General features: G+C 47.9%; 1 protein-coding gene across 5 annotated transcripts in view; it reads left to right on the top strand.

Moving 5' to 3' along the window:
- The window catches only part of ARHGAP22 (Rho GTPase activating protein 22), a 182,389-nt gene that overhangs the window by 60,681 nt on the left and 97,422 nt on the right, over window positions 1-24,286 (top strand). For all 5 annotated transcript variants that reach the window (XM_088842087.1, XM_088842085.1, XM_088842086.1 and 2 more), the window contains one exon: window positions 16,918-17,005. In XM_088842087.1, coding sequence (XP_088698213.1) covers window positions 16,918-17,005 — 88 coding nt within the window. The remainder of the gene's footprint in view (window positions 1-16,917; window positions 17,006-24,286) is intronic.

Raw genomic sequence — 24,286 nt, 5'->3', positions numbered from 1 at the left:
CAGATAACGAGAAAGGGGAGCAGCCTAGAGGTCAGACGATGGACGCCCCCTTCCAGACAGAGCCACCGAGCCCAGCCTGCCCCTTCAGAGCCGGCCCTGGCACATTGAAGGTACTTAGAAAATGTTTTAAAATGAACTTGGGGGAGGGGAGGGCGTGAGTCTTGCAGCTCACACCCAGGGAGGAGCCCAGGGTCTCTGAAGCAGAAGTACGAGGCTCATTGTTTCAGCAGGAACCCAAACTGTGCACATGGTACCAAAAACTGCATGCGGAGGGCTGGGGTGCCACACTCAGAAGCTGGATCCTTATTCTGGCAGCACTGAGGGACTGTGAGCTTTGGGGGCTCAGACTTGGTTTTCACTGCTCCAAGAGGAACGTCATCTACAACAGCCCAGGCAGGGGTTGGGAGGGCGCCAGGCTGGAGGCAGAAAAACCATCAGATGGGACTGTTGTCCTCGAAAACGTTCAGGTGTTGAATTAGGGACTGAGGAACCATGGAAGCAGCAGGGGACAGAGTGTGGGAGGTGATGCCTGCATCCCAGGGTGGCAGAGTCTCAGGTCTACGCCCGGGTGGCTGATGCAGCTGTAGGTTCTAGCAGAGGCAATTTAAACATCACTTTGAGAGCAGGCTGAGCTCTGTTTTGTTTTGTTTTCCAGGAGCGTAAGTAATGGGAGGCTCAGCAGTGGGAGAGAAGATTGATTTAAAGTTTGATTTAATTTAGAGTAAAAGCTTGGAATTGGGAGGAAGAGAGACAAGATTGATGGGAAAGCAGATGCACTTTTAGGAGCAGACATTAATACTAGGCTATCAGAAACCTGCAGCCTTTAAGAAAGAGAAAACGTCAAGGGAGGAAAGACACCATCTGACCCCAGAGCTTGAAGGTCACAGAGAATGTTCCAACAGGCAGCCAGTCACCCCTTTCCTCCAGGCTTTGTTTACCAGTTTGCACGTCAAAAACTAAAAGTGTTGTCATGAGCTGGCCCGTTGGGTCCTGGCCCCTGAGAAAGGTGCCTGCGTTGCTTCCATGTTCCCTATGAGGGAACTGGGGACTGGCATCACGCCTAGGTTGGTGGGTATGTTACCACAGCGCCTGAAGTCTGCTTAATGTCTGCCTGCGGAACCTCACAGCTTTGGCTAGTAAGACTCTGCCCTTATCTCAGCTCTATCTGGGGGCAAGAGGAAGATACCATCAGGCTAGTCTGAGCCACTCTGTGCTCACAGCAAGTCACAGGGCAAGCTCTGTGTCAGATGCTCTTTCACAGCTAGACCTTGTAAGTTCAACTCAGCTGGAGTTGACTCAGTAAAGCCTAACTGAGCATCCTTCATCTGTTGCAAACTGTTACTCAAACAGGCCTGCTGCTGCTGCTGCTGCTAAGTCGCTTCAGTCGTGTCCGACTCTGTGCGACCCCACAGACGGAAGCCCACCAGGCTCCCCCGTCCCTGGGATTCTCCAGGCAAGAACAGTGGAGTGGGTTGCCATTTCCTTCTCCAGGCCTAGAGGTCATTATTGTTGTCGTTATGTTGTTGCCACCGGTGACACTCCTACTGGTACTTTATAAAAGTCTCTTAGCTTCGTGTCTTCTCCATTCTAGGCTGTAAACCTCGTTCAAGTGGGACCTCTGTCTATCTTTGTTGTTATTGTTCTGTTGCTAAGTCGTGTCCAATTCTCTGTGATAGAGTCGGAAGGTCAGGCAGGACAGGCTTCCCTGTCCTTCGGTGTCTCCCTGAGCTTGCTCCAACTCATGTCCATCGAGTCAGTGATGCCATCCAACCATCTCATCTTGTCACCCCCTTCTCCTCTTGTCTACTTGCCACTTATCTTTTCCCACCACCCAGCATGGCGCCTGACCCATGACTGATTCAGTAAGATTTGATGCTTACCTGAATGAATGAAGAAATGAATAAACTGACTGAATGAGTGAACACTCTGATCCAGCCTTGTACTAGATCCTTGGTGGGAAAATATTTCATTGATTTTGTAAAGTGCTCGATAGGTGGCAAGAAACTTGTTTTACTGCCTTTGCTTATTAGAATGTAAGCTCATCACAGTCAGGATTTTGTTTGATTGGTTTTCCCTGTGTCCTCAGTGTCTAGAATGGTGCCTGACTCCTAGTAGATGCTCAACAAATACTTTTTAAATAATTTCATAATTATTTTTTACTCTAAATTAAATAACATTCATAATTTCCATTGAGCCTCACAGCAACCCTACAAGGGCAGATACAATCCATTTCCATTGTATAGGTGGAGAAAGTGATGCTCAGAAGGATGGAATGGAGGCTTTCATACCATGGAAAGAAAACAATATTTGGAATCAGAGAACCTGGGTTCAAATCCCATTTGTCCCACCTACGAGTTGTGTTTGTACAGCTCTTTGTAGCCTACTTGCTCTGGGGCTGCCCTGAGATTCTGATATTCTGGGGCTGCCCTGAGAGTTGGACAAATGGCAGCTGGCAGCTGTAGTGATGTCAGTGCTGCCTGAACACTCGGAGACAAGATTCCTATAATCCTTGGAATGGTATCTAAGATAGAAGCCCTCCAAGGAGGCTTCTAAAGTGAAATGTGAAAACAGGTGACAGATCCTGGAAGCACGGACCACCTGAATCCGTGAGGCTCCCTGAGAGCAACCCTGTATTACCTTTTCCAACTAGAGGTCCAGACCAGTGGGCATTAAGACCATCATGGACATCCAGGTGTCTGGACTTTCGCGAGTTATTGAATCCTGCATGCCAGAGAATGACAGATTTCTAGATTTTGGCTTACTAGCTAGTAACCAGGGAAGTTATTGCCCTCTCTAAGCCTCAGTTTCCTCTTTGTGAGGTGAGCATACCCACACCTACCTTATAGGGCTGCTATGAAAGTAAGATTATGCCTTAGTGGTGACCTCCTCACCTGGGTGGAACTGTACCCAGTGAAGGTTTAGGAATCACCCAGCTCAGTCAAGCAAGAGAAGTCCAGTGGCATGCAGCATGGCCCTGATCTTGGCCCTGCCTTACTTCATGGGTTTAAATCTAAATAAAAGCTAACACTTACATTCGTATGAGCCCAACGAGAAAGTCTCCTTCCTCTCCTCTGCACCTGAGCTGCCCTAGTGATTACTTGACCAATAGAATGAGGCAGAAGTGATGCCATGCAAGTTCTAGGTTCGGTCCTTGAGATACCAAGCAGCTTCTGCTTTTGCTCTGGGAAGCCCTGCCATACTGTGAGGATGCTTGAGTGGACCGCACAGTTATGAGGAGACAGACCTCATGGCCCCAAGTGAGACATCCTTGGACCTTCTAGCCCATTCCAATCACCAGCAGCCAGGATGCTCAGAAAACTGAACTCCTACCCATATGAGAGACAAACTTAATAAATCATTTAGAGCAGAGAAATCTTAGGAAAGGTACTAGATCAGGCCCCGTGTCCTTATGCAAACAAGACTACATTTATTCTGTGAACCTCCAAAAGCCATAGTCAGGACAAATAGAATTGCACAGAGGCTCCCATGCCCCCCAGATATGAAGGAAACTTTGTTCCAGTCCCTGATGCTGAATTACCTCCCTAACTGCCCCCATAGATCTGGCCACAGCAAGCTCCAGATGACCCAGCTGTGCTCAGAAGGGACCTGCAGAGTGTGAGGGAAGGACAAGGCCCACTCGCCACCTCGGGAGAGCCCAGTAGCTACTGTGCCAATGCCCTCCACAGGGCGACAGAAATGACCATGAGCTACCTGCGTACTGGGATTAAAGCTGCCTTCAGTGCTGTGGAGGAAAACTTAAACAATAAATGTCCTCTTATTTCAAATGCCCTTGGGGATTATTTCAAATGCTGCTTTTGTGAAGAATTACTCACCAGAGTCTTATTTTTTCTTTTAAAAAAAATTATTTATTTAGGTTCCAATATCAGAAGGCATGGCTTTTCTTTAAGGGATACTTTATATTTTTGTAGCTATTTGAGAAATGTAACTCTGCTCCACTACCAGATCAAAATGAAAATTCTTGCCGAATAGTTATTTAAAATCAGACAGAAATGTATTCAGTAAATTTAGAATTGACTACAGCAGTCAAGTCATTTTTGAACAATTTTTAAGCTATTTCATTAATTTTTTTTTCTGCATCTGACATGTCAAAGGTGACACCATGGATTATACAGTCCATGGAGTTCTCCAGGCCAGAATACTGGAGTAGGTAGCCTTTCCCTTCTCCAGGGGATCTTCCCAACCCAGGGATTGAACCCAGGTCTCCCACACTGCAGGTGGTTTCTTTACTAGCTGAGCCACAAGGGAAGCCCAGGGAAAAACATAACCGTCCCCAAATATGTGTTCAAGCTTATCTTGTATCATACAGCAGTGGTTCTGAAAACGACTCCTGGAGTAGCAATGACACAATACCTTAGGAGTACCTACAACTCATCATTATATGGTGAGACTTTGCCACTGTTGTGGGGAAAGAAAACCCAGTTATTAAGAAGCCTGATGACTTGCTCAGGAGTATGTTAATCACAGCTGCCAAGTGTCTTGGTTGCCTCTGAATTATTTTGCACTCAGACTGTCACTGCCTACAGAATGGATCTTCACCTTCTAAAAATGACTTCTGTGTCTCCTCCAGTGTGTCTGCCTGTTGGTGGAAATATAATAAGCTTCTCTCAGGGTCTGCTAATTTAAGTCAGCACGGATATTCGCTTACAGTATTTAAATGCCTTCCACTTAAAATAGATCAATCCTTTGGCTTTCAATTGAACCCAGTTAATTTACAGTAATAGCTGGAAGACTGATTGGTAAATGACTCATTTTGTCCATTATGAGGCAAAAAAACTGAATCAAATACCATTGAGGCAGCATGGAAAACATATCTTATTCATTGTTTAGATGAGCTGCTGCTGCTAAGTCGCTTCAGTCGTGTCCGACTCTGTGCGACCCCATAGACGGCAGCCAACCAGGCTCCGCTGTCCCTGGGATTCTCCAGGCAAGAACACTGGAGTGGGTTGCCATTTTCTTCTCCAATGTGTGAAAGTGAAAAGTGAAAGTGAAGTCGCTCAGTCGTGTCTGACTAGTAGCGACCCCATGGACTGCAGCCCACCAGGCTCCTCTGTCCATGCGATTTTCTAGGCAAGAGTACTGGAGTGGCTTGCCATTGCCTTCTCCGGTTTAGATGAGCATAACTTACTTATTGTATTTGGGACATTCTAGCTCCATCATACATTAGTTGAGAACTGAATTACAGTTTATCAGCAAAATGGAGCTGATTAGGGGTGTTGCTGTGACTTTGCTGCCTTGCCTGGTTGCTGAGGACAGTGGGTAGGTTTCCTGAATGATCTTTCACAGAGGATCAGGATGGGAGTGTGCCTTCCTTGGCAGAAAGCAGCATGTGCCCTTGGCAGCAGTCTGCTCAGCAAGACAGCCTTTCAGGGATCAGTGCAAAGGAATCTATACCATGTTTCTCAGGCTAACCTGCTCTCAATTAAACAGAATAGCAGCCCCTCTCCCAGATGACCATGGACCCCGGAGCATAGCAATATTTGCAGGGCCTGGAGAGAATAAGATAGAACCAAACCACTTCCAATCAAGAGGGGGTCCCTCCCATCCAAGGCAAGCACCCAGACCTGGCATGTCCCAACAGTAGGTATTATGAGCAGAAACAAGCTTCCCAGGGAGTGAGCTTCAAGGTCCAGGCCAACCTGAATGACAGGGGGAGCCTCTAAGGCAGCCTATTCATCATGGGCAGAAAAGGTTGGAAGCTGTGTAACCCCAGAAACGTGGCAGTGACAGTGCATGGAAGAGCAACTCTGTGGTTCAGTGCCACAGACCCTGGCTGTGGAGTGGTCATGTCCCCCGGTCTCCTCACCATGTGGGCAGGGCCCAGGCAGTGCTGCTTATCAAGAGCTCGTGGTTCTGAGGCAGAGGCTTTGCCAAAACTGCCACGTGAGCTCTGAAGGCCAAGGGCAGAGTTAGCACCTAGGTGCAGCAGAAGTTGAAACCAATATCTGCCTGAGTCTTGGGTCAGAGAATATATTGGAAAGAAGTGGCTGACCAGTGAAGTCTCATTCCCTGCTAGAAAGCTCTGAGCTCGTGCCCTCTGATGGCTGCTTCTCTTCTAAATGCATCCACTCTTGATTGCAGTGACCAATGCAGCCATCACAAGGACACCAGAGAAAATAGGGGTTCAGTTCAGTCGCTCAGTCGTGTCCGACTCTTTGTGACCCCATGAATCACAGCACGTCAGGCCTCCCTGTCCATCACCAACTCCCAGAGTTCACTCAAACTCATGTCCATCGAGTCGGTGATGCCATCCAGCCATCTCATTCTCTGTCGTCCCCATCTCCTCCCACCCCCAATCCCTCCCAGCATCAGAGTCTTTTCCAGTGAGTCAGCTCGACACATGAGGTGGCCAAAGTATTAGAGTTTCAGCTTTAGCATCAGTTCTTCCAGTGAACACCCAAGATTGATCTCCTTTAGAGTGGACTGGTTGGATCTCCTTGCAGTCCAAGGGTCTCTCAAGAGTCTTCTCTAGCACCACAGTTCAAAAGCATCAATTCTTCGGTGATCAGCTTTCTTCACAGTCCAACTCCCACATCCATACCTGACCACCGGAAAAACCAGACGGACCTTGGTTGGCAAAGTAATGTCTCTGCTTTTTAATATACTATTTAGGTTGGTCATAACTTTCCTTCCAAGGAGTAAGCATCTTTTAATTTCACGGCTGCAGTCAGCATCTGCAGTGATTTTGGAGCCAAAAAAATAAAGTCTGACACGGTTTCCACTGTTTCCCCATCTATTTCCCATGAAGTGATGGGACCAGATGCCATGATCTTTGTTTTCTGAATGTTGAGCTTCAAGCCAACCTTTTCACTCTCCTCTTTCACTTTCATCAAGAGGCTTTTGAGTTCCTCTTCACTTTCTGCCATAAGGGTGGTGTCATCTGCATATCTGAGGTTATTGATGTTTCTCCCAGCAATCTTGATTCCAGCTTGTGCTTCTTCCAGCCCAGCGTTCCTCATGATGTACTCTGCTGCTGCTGCTGCTGCTAAGTCACTTCAGTCGTGTCCGACTCTGTGTGACCCCATAGACGGAAGCCCACCAGGCTCCCCCGTCCCTGGGATTCTCCAGGCAAGCACACTGGAGTGGGTTGCCATTTCCTTCTCCGATGTACTCTGCATATAAGTTAAATAAACAGGGTGACAATATACAACCTTGACATACTCCTTTTCCTATTTGGAACCAGTCTGTTGTTCCATGTCCAGTTCTAACTGTTGCTTCCTGACCTGCATACAAGAGGCAGGTCAGGTGGTCTGGGATTCCCATCTCTTTCAGAATTTTCCACAGTTTATTGTGATCCACACAGTCAAAGGCTTTGGCATAGTCAATGAAGCAGAAATAGATATTTTTCTGGAACTCTCTCGCTTTCTCCATGATCCAGCAGATATTGGCAATTCGATCTCTGGTGCCTCTCCCTTTCTCCCTAAACTTCATCTCGCACACAAGGTATTTTAAGGAGGCAAAGAGACCTCCCATTTGGTCCATTGAGCCAAGGAGAAACGGGGGCATTTTCACACTCCCAGGACCTCTACTGCTCAACAGGGATCCTTTACAGGCTTGGCATTCAGCCAGGGACAGTGGGAGCCTTCACCCTTTTTGGATAGTGACCTGTATCCTTACTGGGTTTCCTATGCTCCAGTCCGAAGGGTCAGGGAGGAAAGGGGTTCTCCAGCTGTTGTAGTTGGAGGCCAGAACCCAGACCTTCTGCCATGTCCTGCTCAGCATTTTGACCACAGAGCTAGGCAGATGCCATCTTCCAATGCCCCCCAAGGCTGTGTCATAAGTAGATGGATCTGCCCTCTCATTGTTTTTTCTTCCCAGCATTCAATCAGAGGAGCAAGAGGATAATTGTTATTAGTTAAGTGACTTTGCATAGAAATACAGTGTTTCAATAGTACTATGATATTAAAAATTTTATTGTACCAAGTGAGCAGTTTGGGGCAAAATTACCTAAAATGTATTTACTCAGTATATCTAATCATTTCAGTTCAGTTCAGTTCAGTTCAGTCGCTCAGTCGTGTCCGATTCTTTGTGACCCCATGAATCACAGCACACTAGGCCTCCCTGTCCATCACCAATTCCCGGAGTTCACTCAAACTCATGTCCATCGAGTCGGTGATGCCATCCAGCCATCTCATTCTCTGTCGTCCCCTTCTCCTCCCGCCCCCAATCCTTCCCAGCATCAGAGTCTTTTCCAGTGAGTCAACTCGTCGCAATCAGTTAAATAGTGCTAAATCCTGAAATCCCAGCACCTAAATGAAATAATAGTTTACCTCTTGCTGCGGCAAGTCTGCTGTGGACCAGACGGCAGCCTCATCCATTTCTGTGGCCTCCGAGGCTGAAGCAGGAAGGGAGGGAGGAGAGAAGGCTGGAACTCACACGCAGTTTGTAAAGGACCAGGCCTGGAAGTGAATGATGTCACTTCAGCGCAGTCCCGATTGGCCAGAGCCCTGTCACCACCAGAGGGTTTAGGAAGCACCCGTGTAAGCATGCTGGCCCTCATCACAAGCATTCATTCCCCTGTGTTTCTAGAAAGCCACTCGGCACCCGAGTATTGGGCCTGCCACAGTGATGCAGAGGGGCCAGGATACTAAACCTAGTGAGCGCTGGCTTCACACAGACACCTTGCAACATAGGATTGCACCTTGTTCTCATGAACACGATCACAGCATTAATGACAAGGGACTGGGGCTTATTGTGTTGGGACCTCTCGCCTGGGTGGAGCCCGAGGTGTCACAGTCCTGGGACCATGGGCACAGCCTCAATCCCACAGCCTCTGGAGTGAGATGGGACTAATTGAAGAAATGCCCCCAGGTGTCCCTCAGGGACAGTCAGGGTTTCATTATTTGGGGCAGAACCTAGATCAGGGTCCTGGAGTGATGCAGAAGTAACCACAGGGAAATGCAAGACCATCGAAAGAGGACCCACCCACCCTGGAAAGGGCATTCTCTCCTGGGTTGGGAGAGGTTGTTGGCTCTGAGGCTGAAGGGTTGCTGAGGCCTCTGCCCAGACCCCAGGCCCTGGGCCCCAGGCTCACCCTTGATCCTAGCTAGACTTCTGTGGGCTCGGGTCCTGGGGTGGGCAGCCCTCCCGGTGAGGGCTTCAGGGCCTGTGATCATCTAGGGAGGTGCAGGAAGCTGGTGCTGAGATCTCAAGCCCCTGCTTTCTGCAAAGCACAGCGCTGTCCCTCCAACACTGTGCCCCAAGGGGCACACCTCTCAGGCTGACAGATTCTCTCAGGAGATCAGGTGTGGCCCACGACACAGTGGTGAAGCAGGGTGTGGGGACGTGTGGAGTACACCAAGTGCATTTGGAGTGCATGGGAGGTGGTATCACTCTGGAATCTGTTGGAAGAAGCTTCAGGATGAAGTCCTGAGCCAAGAATGAGACCAGACAAGTGACTAATCTCAACTCCTTAGGGAGAGAAAGTACCCCAACCAAGAAGCAATTTGTCTCCAACTTTTAGTTTGCTTTTTTAAATATCTACATTTTGGACAGTAATGGACCATGATTACAGGCTTGTGTGATAAGGAGACGAGAATGGTTCCCTGCTTGGCACTGAAATTCATTCTGATCTGTATTATTTAAAATTTGGAGTGATTCAGTTCTTGGTTGGGTGTCAGAGGCTAAAGCTTTCTAAGATTGATCTGAGCCCACAGTCTGAATTACAGGAGATAAAGAACCCCGAGTGGTTACTTTTAAAAATGTGTCTGCAATTTTCCAAGGTTCTGCCAGTGGAAAATCGTATCATGCCACTTGCTAGGAAGCATTTCAGAAGTTGGTTCTTTAGACAGTCTCCCAAGATGAAGAATGAAGAATTCCCAGAGAACCAGCTTTGATCAATTTAGAGAGAGAACTGGATTAGACTGTGAAGATCACAGAACAATTGTGAAGCTCAAAACCCAGACTGTGGGAGAAGTACAGACACCCCCGGCCCTGCAGGAGGTCCCCCCAGGAGTGTCACCACTAAGTATGAAAGTGGAGCCTCATCCTTCACCATCCTGGGCCTGCTGAATCTACACCATACCCTATTGTATGGCACAAAGGATGCTGTTATGCGGGGAGGAGGTTGTTCCTAGGGCCAAACCAAATGAACAGATACAGAGACCCATGTAGGTTTTAAAATAATAATTGTGACAAGTACTTGTATTCGTTCAGCCTTCAGGCAGTCCAGTGAGGCTCAAAGGATAGAGGTTAATGTCCTCATTTGTACAGGTAAGAAAACCAAGCCTCAGTTTTGGGCCTGCTTGAGTCCCACATTAAGTGGCAGCATCACAATAATTATAAACCCCTATAATTATTTTGAAAAGACCCTGATGCTGGGAAAGATTGAGAGCAGGAGGAGAAGGGGACGACGGAGGATGAGATGGTTGGATGGCATCACTGACTCGATGGACATGGGTTTGGGTGGACTCCAGCAGTTGGTGATGGACAGGAAGGCCTGGCGTGCTGAGGTTCATGGGGTCGCAAAGAGTTGGACACAACTGAGCGACTGAACTGAACTGAGCTGATAATTATTTTTAAATGTGTATATGTATTCCAACTCCTATAAAATGGTTAAAAGCAGACTCTCTTCCTTGGGTATATAATAATTCACAAATTATAACAATGGCACTTATTCTCGCCAGGCATCCAACCCAGTGCTTCAAAACAGGAGGCTTCAAAACACATCACACCAGAGGAGGAAACCGAGGCTCGCCTTGTTGCCCAGGCACTGAAGGCCCAGACTGAGCCCTGGTTGTAAGCTCTCACTAGTGACACCTCCACCACACTGCCCTCCTGGGTGGCTGCTATGGTCTGGCTCCATTCCAGGCCCTCTGCTCACTCTGCCCCATTCGGTTCCCAGAGAAGCCCATTGAACAGAGAGGGAGATTGAGGTTGGGAGAGGTTCCTGAGCAATATTGGTCTGTAGTGGCCCTTTCTTATAATGTCTTTGACTGCTTTTATATGCAAATAATGTTGGCCTCATAAAATGCACTGGAAACCATGAATTTTTTTTTCAGTTTTCAAAGGAGCTTGTGTGGTACTGATGTTATTTCTTCCTTAAATATTTGGTAGCATTTGGAGTTTTCCTGGTGGAAAGGTTTTTGGCTACAAGTTCCATTTCCTTACCAGATATGAGGCTTCCTAACTATTTCTTGAGGGAATCTCAGTAATTTGTGTGTTCTTTTATCTACTTCATGTAAACTGCCAAATTTATTAACATAATGTTATTCTTCACATTATCTTATTATACCTTATATCCTTTTAATAACTGAAGAATCTGTACTGAGGTCACCTCTCTCATTTCCTGGTATTAGCAATTTATCTTCTGTTTCTTGCTTAGTCTAGCTAGAGACGTATCAATTTTATCGATCATCTCAAAGAACTAGCTTTTAGTTTCATTGACTTTATTACTTTTTATTTTTCATTTTATTTATAGCTACTCTGATCTTTATGTTTTTATTTTTTTCCGTTCTGTTCAGTCGCTCACTCGTGTCCAACTCTTTGCGACCCCAGGGACTGTAGCCTACAGGTCTCTCCGTCCATGGGATTCTCCAGGCAAGAATACTGGAGTGGGTTACCATTTCCTTCTCCAGGGGATCTTCCAGACCCAGGGATCAAACCCAGGTCTCCCGCATTGGAGGCAGACGCTTTAACCTCTGAGCCACCAGGGAAGCCCTTTATTTTTTTACCTTGGGTTTAATTCGCTCTTCTTTGTGTAGATTCTTTGGTGGAAGCTGAGGTCATTGAGGCCTTTTATCTTTTCTTATATCAGCATTTTGTGATATCCTAATTACTCCTTTAGAGTTATGTAACAAATTTTTAAAATTTTTTATTTTATATTGGAGTATAGCTGATTAACAATGTTGTGATGATTTCAAGTGGACAGCAGAGGGACTCAGCCATACACACACATGTATCTGTTCTCTCCCAAACTCCCCGCCCATCCAGGCTGCCACATATCATTTAGCAGAGTTCCTTAAACTATACAGTAGAACTATTTTAAATATAGCAGAGTGCACATGTTGAACCCCCTAACTGTCCCTTCTCCCACATTCTGCCCCCTGGCAAATAGAAGTTTGCTTTGTAAGTCAGTGAGTCATGTAACAAATTTTTATATGTTGTATTTTCATTCTTATCCAGTTCAAAGTACTTTCTAATATTTCTTTTTGATTTATTTTCTTTGCTGTATGAGTTATTTAGAAGTATATTAATTGGTTTCCAAATATTTGAGGATTTTCCAGAAATTTTTCTGTTATTGATTTTTAACTGAATTCCATTGTGGTCAGAGAACATATGTTATATTTTAATTCCTTTTTCCATTTATTAAGTCATGTCATGGTCATCTTAGTAAAAGTTTTATGGACATTTGAAAAAATATTCTACTGTTGAGGCAGCAATCAAATTGGTCAAAACTGTTTTTTCAGGTCATTTATATCCTTACTGATTTTTTTTATCTGCTTGTTCTCTAGATTCTTGATAAATAGATAATGACATTTTTACTATAGTTAGGGCTTCCCCAGTGGGGGAAAATATTTTCTATTTCGCCATTAATCTTCATTCCTTTGGTCCTTTTCTCCAGCTAATATCATTTTCTTTCTGTCTAATTGTCTTTAACAATTCGTGTAGTATGAGTCTGCTAATGCATTATTTCGTATTTGTTTTGTATATCTTAAAAGATCTTTACTTAGCCTTTATTTTTGAGGGGTACTTTCTCTGGATTTAGAATATAAAGTTAACAGATTTTTTCACTGCCTTTAAAGATGTTGTTCCTGCTGCAAAGTGCTAACACTCACTTTGGGCTCCTCAGGGAGGATACCAGACCCCTCGAGTCCAGAGCACGGTTTGAGGCGCTGAAGGCACTCCTTGTCCTTGGGAACTGCAGGTGTCAGAGGCACAGCAGCTCCACCAAAACCTAGCTCTCCAAGGCCAGCGTGAAAATATCGAATCATTTTAACCCTCACAACAGCCTCATGAGATGGATACTATTATTATCCGCATTTTATACAGGAGGAAACTGACGTGCAGACCAAGTTTATGGAAAAGGCACCTTCCTTTGGATACTTTAAGTTTTGCCCCTAAACTGTAGTTCTCAAAGTGTATTCCTGGGAGCCAGCAACATCAGAAAGCTGGTTGGAAATGCAGATTCTCCTTTTTCTTTTGGCCAAGCCTCGAGGCTCCTGAGATCTTAGTTCCCCCAAGGAATTGAACCCATGTGAAAGTGCCAAGTACTAACCACCAGGCCACCAGGGAATTCCTCAGATTCTCCTTCTTTCTCCAAACTTTTATAATCAGAAACCCCAAGGATGGGTCTATCAGTGCTATTGCTTGCCAGCCAGTTGTTAAATACTTCCATTATTAGAATTTAAATCATACAGGCCTGCAATTAAATAAATTATATTAAAAACAAAGATAATCAATGGATAAACAAGGTCCTACTGTATAGCACAGGGAGCTATATTCAATATGCTCTAATAAGCCATAATGAAAAAGTATATACATATATATATAAAAACTGAATCACTTTGCTGTACATACAAAACTAACATGACATTGTAAATCAACTATACTTCAATAAAATAAATTTAAAAAATAACTGAAACAAAGTAATCAGTCCTCAAAATATATCACCCCCAATTGTTTGACTTCATTTACTACTATTTATGCTCAGGGACATCATTTTGCTGACAAAGGTCCATATAGTCAAAGCTTTGATTTTTCCAGTGGTTGTGTATGGATGTGAGAGTTGGACCATAAAGGAGGCTGAGCACCAAAGAATTGATGCTTTCAAACTGTGATGCTGGAGAAGACACTTGAAAGTCCCTAGGACAGTAAGGAGATCCAACCAGGAATCAACCCTGAATATTCATTGGGAGGACTAATGCTGAAGTTGAAACTCCAATACTTTGGCCACCTGATGTAAAGAGCCAGCTCACTGGAAAAGACCCTGATGCTGGGAAGACTAAGGGCAAAAGGAGAAGGGGGCGACAGAGGATCAGATGGTTGGATGGCATCATCGGCTCAGTGGACATGAGTTTGAGCAAATTTCAGGGAGGTGGTGAAGGACAGGGAAGCCTGGTGTGTGGCAGTTCATGGGGTCACAAAGAGTCCAACATGACTCAGAGACTGAACAGCAACAGAACAGAGCCTGTTGACCACTGTCATGTTTGTGTAGCAGGAACACTGCAATAAATTTCTTCTCGGAGTCACATTCAATGATGACATGAAATTGGCCACGGGGAGTAAATCACAGAAGTTGCAGACAGTACAAATCAGATTGCCTTGTTTGTATCGGAGAGCCTGTTGGTAAACATTTACCACAATACCACCAGACCTAGTACTCTGTTTTAACAAGCCCTAGGGTGATTCTGATGCCTGATCAAGGTTGAGACCTATGCTGGAAGCGTCATACTGTCTTCTATGTATTTGTCATCACAAATATCATGCCAGAAACAGAAAAGCCAGTTCTGAGGCCCCTTCACAGTGATGGGAGCCACACTGGGATTCTGACTGAGCACTGATTGGTGTGTCCCAGAGCCTGGTGGCTCTCCAGGCAAGCTTCTTGCGCACAAAGTCAGTCGGCAACTGTTGTCACAAGTGTGGAGGGAAAGTACTCCGGCATCAGACACCCCCGGGCGCACATCCCAGCTCACCCTTGCCAGCAGGGGTGCGTGGAGACTGGTTACGTCACCTCTCCAACCTCCTTCTGCTTGTCCAAGAAAGTGAGAATAGTAGTACTCACCACTATGGGACCTCAGGAGAGATTAAATCCAGTAGTTTAGGCAAAGAGCCAGGAATATAGTACAAGCTCTGTAAACAGGAGTTATTGCTGCTTTTCCATTTAGCTGGAGTAGAAACTAATGTCAGTGTCAATATTGCTACTCCCATTTTATGAATGACAGATATTGAAGCACAGAAGAAAAAAAGGCAAAGTGCTCGAAAATTATACCGCGACAGGTACTGAAACAGCTCACACAAGAGACCCTTCCCATTAGCCAGTGATGGATCTCACCACATCCTGCAATGAACATGTATCCGCTTCCTGGGGTTGCAGTCCTGATTTACTCCCACTAGCTCTAGGTTCCCTGGAAAGAAACTGTTAATTCAGTTACAACGATTACCATCTGGTTCTCTGGTTTATTGCCTTGATTTCTCTAAAGCAAGCATCCATGGGTAAAAATGCCATTCTGCCTTTACATTGTTTAAATGAGAAAAGGCATCTCTGTGTGTTCATGTAGCACAGGACTTCTGCAGCCACGTGGCACCTCCATGAGTGCGGACTGAAGCCCGCCAGGCTCCTCTGTCCATGGAATTCTCCAGGCAAAAATACTGGAGTGAGTTGCCATTTCCTCTTCCAGGGGATCTTCCCAACCCAGGGATGGAACCCGCGTCTCCTGCATTGGCAGGCAGATTCTATATTACTGAGCCATCTGGGAAGTCCCCCTGTGGAGCCTCCAGTCACCTTTAAAGCCAGAAATTGCCTGGAAAAGATAGGGGTGGAAAGAAGAGCGTTCTGTGAGCACACGTGGGAGTGGGGACTGGAGGCGCCCATGTGGATAAAGCAGGTGACAGCGCCAGTCACCTGGGCAAGTTCAGATAGGGGTGATCTTCTTCACTTGGTGTGGAACCCTGACACAGAGTAAGAGCTGGGGTTTATTTAGCAAATGCACAGCTTTCACCGTGCCAGGTACTCCTCTGAGGGCTTCCCAAGTACTAATTCACTTAGTGCTCACAAACAGCCTATTATTATTCTTACTTCTTAGGTAAGGAAATTGGAGGTTGCGCAGAGATGTTAAACAATTTGCCTGTGGTCACACAGCCAGGAAGTAGCTGAGCCAGGATTTGAACCCTGGTAGTTAGATTGTAGGTGTGGAGTTTAAAATGAGTTTCCCATGGAGAGAACCAATAATGTGTAGTTCGAGCTGTGTGTAGTCCGAGTTGAACAAATCTGAGCATGAATGAAAGGCCTCAGGGGACTTCAGTTACTAGCATCGAGAAAGGGGATGAAGGAGGGCCTTCCTAGCCCCAAGTGTGGGGACAGGGGGAGTCAAGGTGGTTATAACAGCACCTTGTTGTTTAGAACAGGATTTCTTCAACAGGAATCTGGCATCTCAGTGCCCCTGAGAAGTGGGAGTTACTATCCTATTGTACAGACATGCAGACTGAGGTTCAGAGAGGTTAAGTAGCCACCCAGCTTAGAAGTGCAGCACAGGGGCTCAAACCCAACTTGCAGGTCCCTATATCCCATGCTCTTTCTCTGCGTCTTTCAGCCTGGCTACCAGATTTCAGCATTAGAAGTGCTATAAACTATAAATTCCACCCCCTGTAATATACACATAGGGATATATGGGGCTTGAGGCATGATTTGTGCTGGGTGCCTTCTGCATGCTAGCTGATGCCCATGTAATGGGTAAAGAAATGAGGTCTCACGCAGCCAGGAGGGGGCACAGCTGGGCTCATACAGATCTATTCCCCCATGTCAACTCCTGGACAGTTACATACAAGAAGCCTTCCTCTCCTGGACTGTCTCCCACCTAAAACTTCTGCCTCCGAAAAGCTAAAATGGGCACACTGGAACGGGGAGCCCCACCTAATATGGAGTCTTCTTCCCTGCTACTGATGGGCTTACCATGCCTTAACCAGAAGAGTGATAACCCTGGGCAGTCTCCTGTGAGTCAAGTACCTCCAAGAGTGTTAGAAGGTAGTGCCATTCCACTTGAGTGGGGTCCCCATGCAGGGCCTCCTCTGTACCCCATCCCTGCCATGGAGAGGAGGCCTCTGCCCTTCCTAACCTACCCAGCCAGGGCCTGGGGGACTGGGACTCTCACCCTCAGCTTCACCATCCCCCCAGAACCCTGACCACAGAGGCCCTTTCCCAGTCATCTCGTGCTCTCATGTTTGTGTTTTTTCTCTGTTTAGGGCTTTATTTCTCTACAAGGGACACAGGTGACCGAACTTCTTCCTGGCCCTGAGGACCCGGGAAAGCACCTCTTTGAGATCAGCCCAGGTAGGCCTGAGCACCCTTCATCTCTGTGTGGGCGCTGGCCCTGCTGGCCCCGGCGAGGGTGTCGCTGCAGCTCTGGCCTGGGAAGGGCCATCTTTACAACATTCCTCTCTGCACAAAAGTGAGCTCTGTCTCTAAGCACAATTCAGAAATTCAGGTCAAATCTAGATGATATTGTAAATTTGGGGAGAATTTCGAAAAACCCAGTCAATTATCTTGCTAGTTAATTTTGATGAGAGGAAAATGTGGATTTTAAAATTCCAAATAAAACAAGAGAGGAAAGCAATCAATGAGGATACCTTAGAGTGAAGGTCCAAACACAGTATCTGAGTCACATGAAAATAAGTCCAAGGAAAACCATGAGCACAGGTTTAGAGCATTAAAATAAGCTCTATCTGAATCCCAGAACAGAACTGAGATGCAGGAAAATAATTTAACTCAAAGAACTGCTATTATGTTTGCAGTTACAAAGCAGGTTTTTAAAGTTCCCAATTTTAAAATGTGATTCTTACTAAGTAAACGCATCTTGCAAAAATCAGTCTGTTTACAGAAGGGCCAGCTTCTATAGTGAGGTGGCGTTTTACTAAGTTTGACCTATCCTAGAGGCAGAGCCTCAGACAAGGAAGCTGAGCGATTTTTCTGGACGTGAAAGCACGAAGCACGGGGAAAGGAGCAGGAAGAGGGAATAGCCAGCAGGGTGCACTAGTGAGCTAGTGCTGTGGTGAGCACCCGGGGCTCAGCGCCAATGGAAGGACTCAGAGGTGTTTCACCCAAGGAGTGAGGGAACTGGGGGTTTACCCATCAACTCCCACCAGCCATTCACTGAGAGCTGCTTCATGGGAGGCTGACTCTGGCATTTCCGGCCTGCCCTGCACTTGGCCAAGTTCCCTGCATTCAGAAAAGGTCGGAGGCCGCGAGTGTGGATGGGAACAAGTGAGTGTCGGGGGGTCTGGGCAGGGCACCAAGAGCATCATCACATCCTATCAGCTCATCATCACATCCTATCATGTGCCATCTGAATTTTGACTTTCTTCTGGGAAGTCGAGGCTGTGGACCGAGTGTGCTAGGGCCTCTGGCATCTGTGAGCCAGTACATGTACAGTCCCAGAGCGGCACGGCCACCCAACCACTCTGACGAAGTGACCTGGCCACGGGACAGGTCAGCCCAGGCACAGATCAGCCCAGCAAACTATGGCACATTAGGAGCAGAAGTGAATGAATCCAAGCCTGGGACAAAGAGTATTCACCTTTGCTCTGTGAGCAAAGGACACAGTCTGCAGGTTAAGTGTAGGGAGACCCTCCCAGTTGCATGCTCCATGTTGAAAATTCAAGTACCCATGGTATCATTTGATTATTTCATCTACTGCAAGAATCTTGATGCTGAAAGTGCACATTGGAAGGTGGCAACAGAGAGATCCCAGGGTATGGAGTGGAAAATAGAGGCTTGGTTGACTATGGAACAGGAGTAAAGTAAAGAAAGTACCTTCTGCTGAGAAGGTAGAGAAGAAATGAAAGAGAGGATTGAGGTAGGCAGGGCCCCCAGTGTGTGGGGGAGGAGGAGCTGGACACATGGAAGGAAGGGTTGGGAGAGGGGTCAGGGGCCTGGGCCTTGGAGTCGGGGAGGAGTGAGATGAGTCCAGAACCAAAAGGTAGAGGTCAATACGCACCACCATAAATTCAGAAAGACCCTGGGCATGTGCCCCAAGGACCAGATTGGAATGATCACAGGTGTGCATGCTCTTTATCTTGTCAGAGCTGCTTACAAAGATTTCTTGGACTTTGTGGGGGAGAAGACCATTTGCCATGTAAGGTAACATATTCACCTTAGGGATGATTGGCCTTAGGGTTCTAGGGATTAGAATGTGGACACCTTTGTGGGGCCATTATTCTGCTGCCACAATACTCAAGACATCCCACTAAGGTAAGGGGTACTTCCATGCCTAGTCTATAAAAAAGGACACTAGGGATTAAAAAGGATTGGTTACACAGCTGGATGGCAGTGGGGTCAAGACTTGTACCTGGACAGTCTGACTTCCAAAGTCCTCCAACACAGGCACCTCGTACAGGTCTGGTATTTTCCCTACCTGGGCCAGAGAGGTCTAGGGAGGGAATCAAGGCTCCCCACACTCCTTTATCCCAAGCACAGCAATGGTCGAAGCACCGGATGTATGCAGGTTCCAAGCACTGCCTGCCCCTCTCTGTCCTCTCGCCTTTGAACTTGCAGCCACTCCTGAAGGCCCGGAATGATGGTGAGGGCAGCTGTGAGACAACTCAGAGAAAGCAGATCAGGTCTTAGGCGGTGAGGGGTTCACACAGCCTTTGGGGAGAGCCGAAAAGGAAAATCTCTATCACCTCCACTGGATGCATTTTTCTGGCTGGGGAAAGCCAAGCAGCGGTGCGTGTCGGCCACACCCAGTACCCCAGAGGGAGGGAAACTTGACAACTCTTGGACACGTGACAGAAACACAGGAATGAAAATGCATGAGATCAGTCACATGAATTTTAAGTCATCTGTGCTCTTCAACGGTATTTAAAAAAAATCACAACTTTTCATCAAGATAGAATTTAAAATGAGGAAAAATTATACTGTGAGCGCCATCTAGTGGAGAGACATGCCAATTCTGTGACAGCTGCGCATGTCCTCCAGCTCCTGTTCTCCAGCCAGCCCCCAGCCTTCTCAGCCAGGCAGCACCTCTGATTCTTGACAGGCCCCGACAGTCACTAAATAGTGGGCTGCAGCTTGAGCCAGTTCGGCCAGCCACAGAAACCCGATCTCCACCGGCACTCCAAGGCTGGGTTCTGGGTCAGGCCTGAAGGAGTCAGGCCCCAGGAAGGGACAGGGATTCAAGGACCCTAGGTCTCCTTCCCAACTGGACCTCTTCTCTGGCCCGAAGTTGTCTGGCAAAACCCAGCCCTCTCATTTTGAGAGCTGTCTGCCTTTGTTGGCTTGATCCTGTTGGCCTACCAGGCATCTGGCCATAGGCCAAACACAGGCCTTCCTCTGAATCTTCAGGGTAGAGTAAGAAGGAGAGAAGCCTGCTGTAGTGCTCTGGACAAAAAGCTGCTAAACTCACAAGATGCTTGTGTTTGGTAGCTCAAGTTAGGTGATCCATAAAGCAGTATAACTTGTTGCTAACATCCTTCTGGTATGAGCATGGTGCTGTCACAGTCCACTGATTCAGACGGGAGCCCTAAGTCTTGCAGGCGAGTGACTTCTGGTCTATCATGGCTCCTCTGTTGCTGGGCATATCTTTCCAGAGTCCCTGGTGGCAGGTGGCAGAATCCAGTTCTGACCAATGCAGGCAAAGGGGAAATAGCCAGAAGTTATGGGGCCATGCAGAATCAACCCCCAGGAAGCTGGAGAGGTGGGTGTGGAAAGGGCAGTAGCAGGGCTGCTCAGGACCCCCAGAGCCAGGAACGGAGAGTGGTAGGGGCTCCGTGCAGGGAGGGCTGCGTCGGGAGCGCTGCTGTCTTCAGTCCAGGCGGCGTCGATGGCTCAGGGTCTGAGGTCCGAGTGGCTTTGTTTAGGCCATGAACCTACCCCTGGTAAGCACAAGGACCCCACTCCTGCTCCTGCCAAACTGAACTCGGGTGCTTCCAGGGAAGAGAAAGGAGGTACTCTGCATCAGAGTCCGAGGCCCCAAGTCCAGGTCCCTTTACAGGCAGCATTTCCTGCTGGAGGGCGAAGACCCCACTGTGCAGAACTGAGGGTAACCCAGGTGAGACGTGAATGGCTGCCCAGAATCTCAGAGCAGGACGGCGCTGTCTTCTGGAGCAGGAGGAGGACACATAGGGGGTCACACAGCTCTGGCATCTGGGCCGGTTCCCATCGCAGAGCGCCTGTCTGCTTTGGGCCCCGCAGACCACATTTCTCAAGATAAAGTGCTGGAAGCTCTGGTAGGGGGAGCCACCCAGTTCAGAGGTCTGGCAGGTGCCCTCCCCCTAACCTACTGCTTGGGACCCTCACCCACTCCCCAGACACTGGGTGGGCATCCTGCAGGCAACAGGCCTGGGTGGGGATGGCTTTGAGGCCCTGGGTTTTCAGTTCCACCCAGGCATTGGGTGCTGAGGTGTGAAGAGAGCTAGCAGTGGCACCCTGTGGAAATTGGGGAGATGGTGGCTTGAACCTGGGCTTGCCAGCAACGCCTCTGCTCCTTAGAGGCAGGCGTCTGCACACAGAAAGGAAGGTTCCAGGGGAGAGAGTCGAGAGGCTCAGCCCATGTGCCATCCTGCTGTTTGTGCCTTTTCTCTGTGCTCTCCCAGCAGGACATGTGTCCCCACAGCACCCAGCTCTGACCAGCTCCTGACCGTCCTCTCCAAAGTCAGGGAGAACTGGTCAGAAGCCCGACCCTGCCACCCATGGCCTGCTGATTTTGGACAAGTTACTCAATGTCCCTGAGCCTCCGTTTCATCACTTATAACTTGAAGATAATAAAGCCAAGTGCCTTGGGTTTGGTGAGGATGCAGTGAGAGCCCAGGGCCTGGCTCAGCATTGATGCTGATATTTTTTTCATTCTTCCCTATTCTCTGCAGTCTGTTTATCCTTATTATTAATAATAACAACACAGTTCCCAGTTAGCTATCATCTGTAAGTTATCAATCCCAATACCGTTTGATGCATGCCCCAACAAGGGTATCCACAGGGCTGAGAGCCCAGAGCAGAGGGTGGGAGTGGCTCACCTGGGTGGCTGGGGAAGATTTCACTCAATCTAAGCCTTGACAGGGAAGGGGAAATGCCCCAGCTGAGCAAACAAGAGAAGATCAGCCCTGGAATGGTCCAGAAAGGAGGAGAGAGTACACAAAGGCACAGAGGGCTGGAAAAGTAAGCTGTGTGGGAGACATGGTGTGCAGAGGACCGCAGTGGAAAGGTGGGTGGGGACCTGGTCATAAAGGGCCTTGGATGCTGGACAAAGAGGCTTGGACTTAGCCACTGCACTCTTCAGCAAGCAGGAGGGATGGTTAAAACCAGAACTGTGTGTTAGGAAAGCCACTGATGTAGGATTGGGAGGTGGGGGATTGCAAGGACCTGGCAGGAGATGAGGTAAAATGCCACTCCTCATTGCCACCCTCTGCCCCGACCCTCACCCCGGAGAGTGTCCACAGAGGAGACCACCCTGCCCTGCCAGCCAGAATGTTCACTGAGCTGATTAAAGGCAAGCTCTAATTCTCCCTGTGTAGTTCCAAGCTCATGAGCCAAGTTCTTTGCAAGGGGATCCTGCTCATGCACATGCCTTTGAGGTCTGTTTAGGTGGGTCCCAGCCCCAGCCCAGGCTTTCCTGGTGGCTCAGTGGTAAAGAATCCACCTGCCAATGCAGGAGAGGTAGGTTTGATCCCTGGATCAGGAAGAGCCCCTGGAGAAGGAAATGGCAACCCACTTCAGTATTTTTGCATTGGAAATCCCATGGACAGAGAAACCTGGAGGTCTACAGTCCATGGGGTCGCAAAGAATCAGACACTATTTAACGACTAAACAACAATAACGACAGACCCAGCCCAGCCTCTAACTTGCTGGAGGCAGCCAGAGCAGATGTCCTTGGTTTGGTTTCCCCAACTGTAAGATGAGGAGGCCTCCGAGGTGTCTACCTGCCCCAGGAGAGTAGCCTTCCACAGCCAAGCTTCCCCTAGGAGAATGGGTTCCAGCAATTTCTTAGGGCTGTGCTGGGTCTTTGAAGCCTCTCTCTATCCTTGAGCTTATAGCTACCCATCCTTATTTGCCTGCAGCTTGGAGCAGATAGGAGAACTGCTGCCTGCTATCTCTGCTGCCTGCTATCTCTATGGCCTGACCTTGAAGTAAAGCCAGCACACACAGATCACTCTGTAGAAGTAGACTGATACGGGGCTTCTGACATCCCTGGAGCATCACTCATCTCATTAGCTCCCTCCTGAGCGGGATGCCGAGCTCAGCCTATCTCGGCACCTGGTACCAGCCAGCCAGCATATCAGCCTGACCCCCTGTGGCCCCTCTGAGTTTGCCTGCGGCGCGCCAGACAGTGGGTAATGACTAGAAATGAAATTAGATGAGCAGTTCACAAACACTCCCCACCCCTGAGGGTGGGAGAATCAACAAATACGAAAGTGGTTTCTGATACTTTCCTGCTTTGTGTTCTAGCCCTCCTGTCTTAACCTCACTTTTCTTAACTAAACACCAGACCAGGTACGGGGAACCCCCACTGGTGTCCCTGGAAGTACACGGTCTTGCAGAGGAAGTTGCAGTTCATCCCTTTGGCCAAAATCACGTTCTAGAGCAGCCCTGTTTGACAGAAATCCAAAGCAAGCCACGTTTATAATGAAATCGACAATCCCCTGGCCCAGTTACACCAGCTGTATTTCAAGCAGTCACATGTGTCTGGTAGAGCCGTACTGCACGGTGGAGGCCTGGATGAGGAGGCAGCTGGATGTGGTGCCTGACAGAGAATAGCTCAATACTGTTGCCATTTGGTTGTTAAATCATGTCTGACTCTTTGTGACCCCAAGGACTGTAGCCCTCCAGGCTTCTCTATCCATGGGATTTTCCCAGGCAAGAATACTGGAGTGAGTTGCATTTCCTCCTCCAGGAGATCTTCCCGACCCAGGGATCGAACCAGTGTCTCCTTCTTGGCAGGTGGATTCTTTACTGCTATGCCACCTGGGGAGCCCAGGACTCCGAAAATGAAGGGGGTGGGGGAGGAGGAGCAAAGGGGTTGGGGGGAAGCTGAGGTTCTGGAGTCAGATACTGAGAGTCACGTTTTAGCTCCCCCACTCACTAATGCCAAGAATTCAGGGCAGTAGCTTACATTCTCTGGGTCTCATTTTCATCTTCTGCTGGTGGAAACAAAACTACCTACTTGGCAAGAAAGCTGTGAACATCAAGTGAACTAAGACACGTGGGCGCGCAGAGGCCGTGCACTCTCCGCTGGCCGGTCCTCTCTGCCCTCCCTCCCTCCCTCCCTCCTCTCTCTTCTTCCCTTCCTCTCTCCTCTTTCTCTCTCTCCCTCCCTCTCTCCCTATCTTTCAACTTCTCTTTTATCTGCCACATACAAGCAAGCTTCATGTTTCTTTAGTCTGTGGCTTTCAGAACAAACATATTCCAGCCCTCCAGCAGTTGTTCTCAAGTTTTCCTGTATGTCCAAGCCCCTGCAGCGCTCGTCCAAAGCCCTGGATACTAGGCTCATCCCCACAGTTACAGATTCTGAGGTCTGGGATGGGGCTGGAGAATGTGTTTTTATTAACATGCTCCCAGATAATGCCACTGTTGCTGGCCTGGGATAATTAGACAGTTTGAAAGGGAGCTCATGGAAGAAAGGGA

Source organism: Moschus berezovskii, chromosome 12, assembly GCF_049115385.1.
Source record: "Moschus berezovskii isolate FMDL1 chromosome 12, NW_MosBer_1.0, whole genome shotgun sequence".
In the NCBI taxonomy this organism is placed as follows: Eukaryota; Metazoa; Chordata; class Mammalia; order Artiodactyla; family Moschidae; genus Moschus; species Moschus berezovskii.
This window is presented reverse-complemented; position numbering and strand designations above follow the sequence as displayed.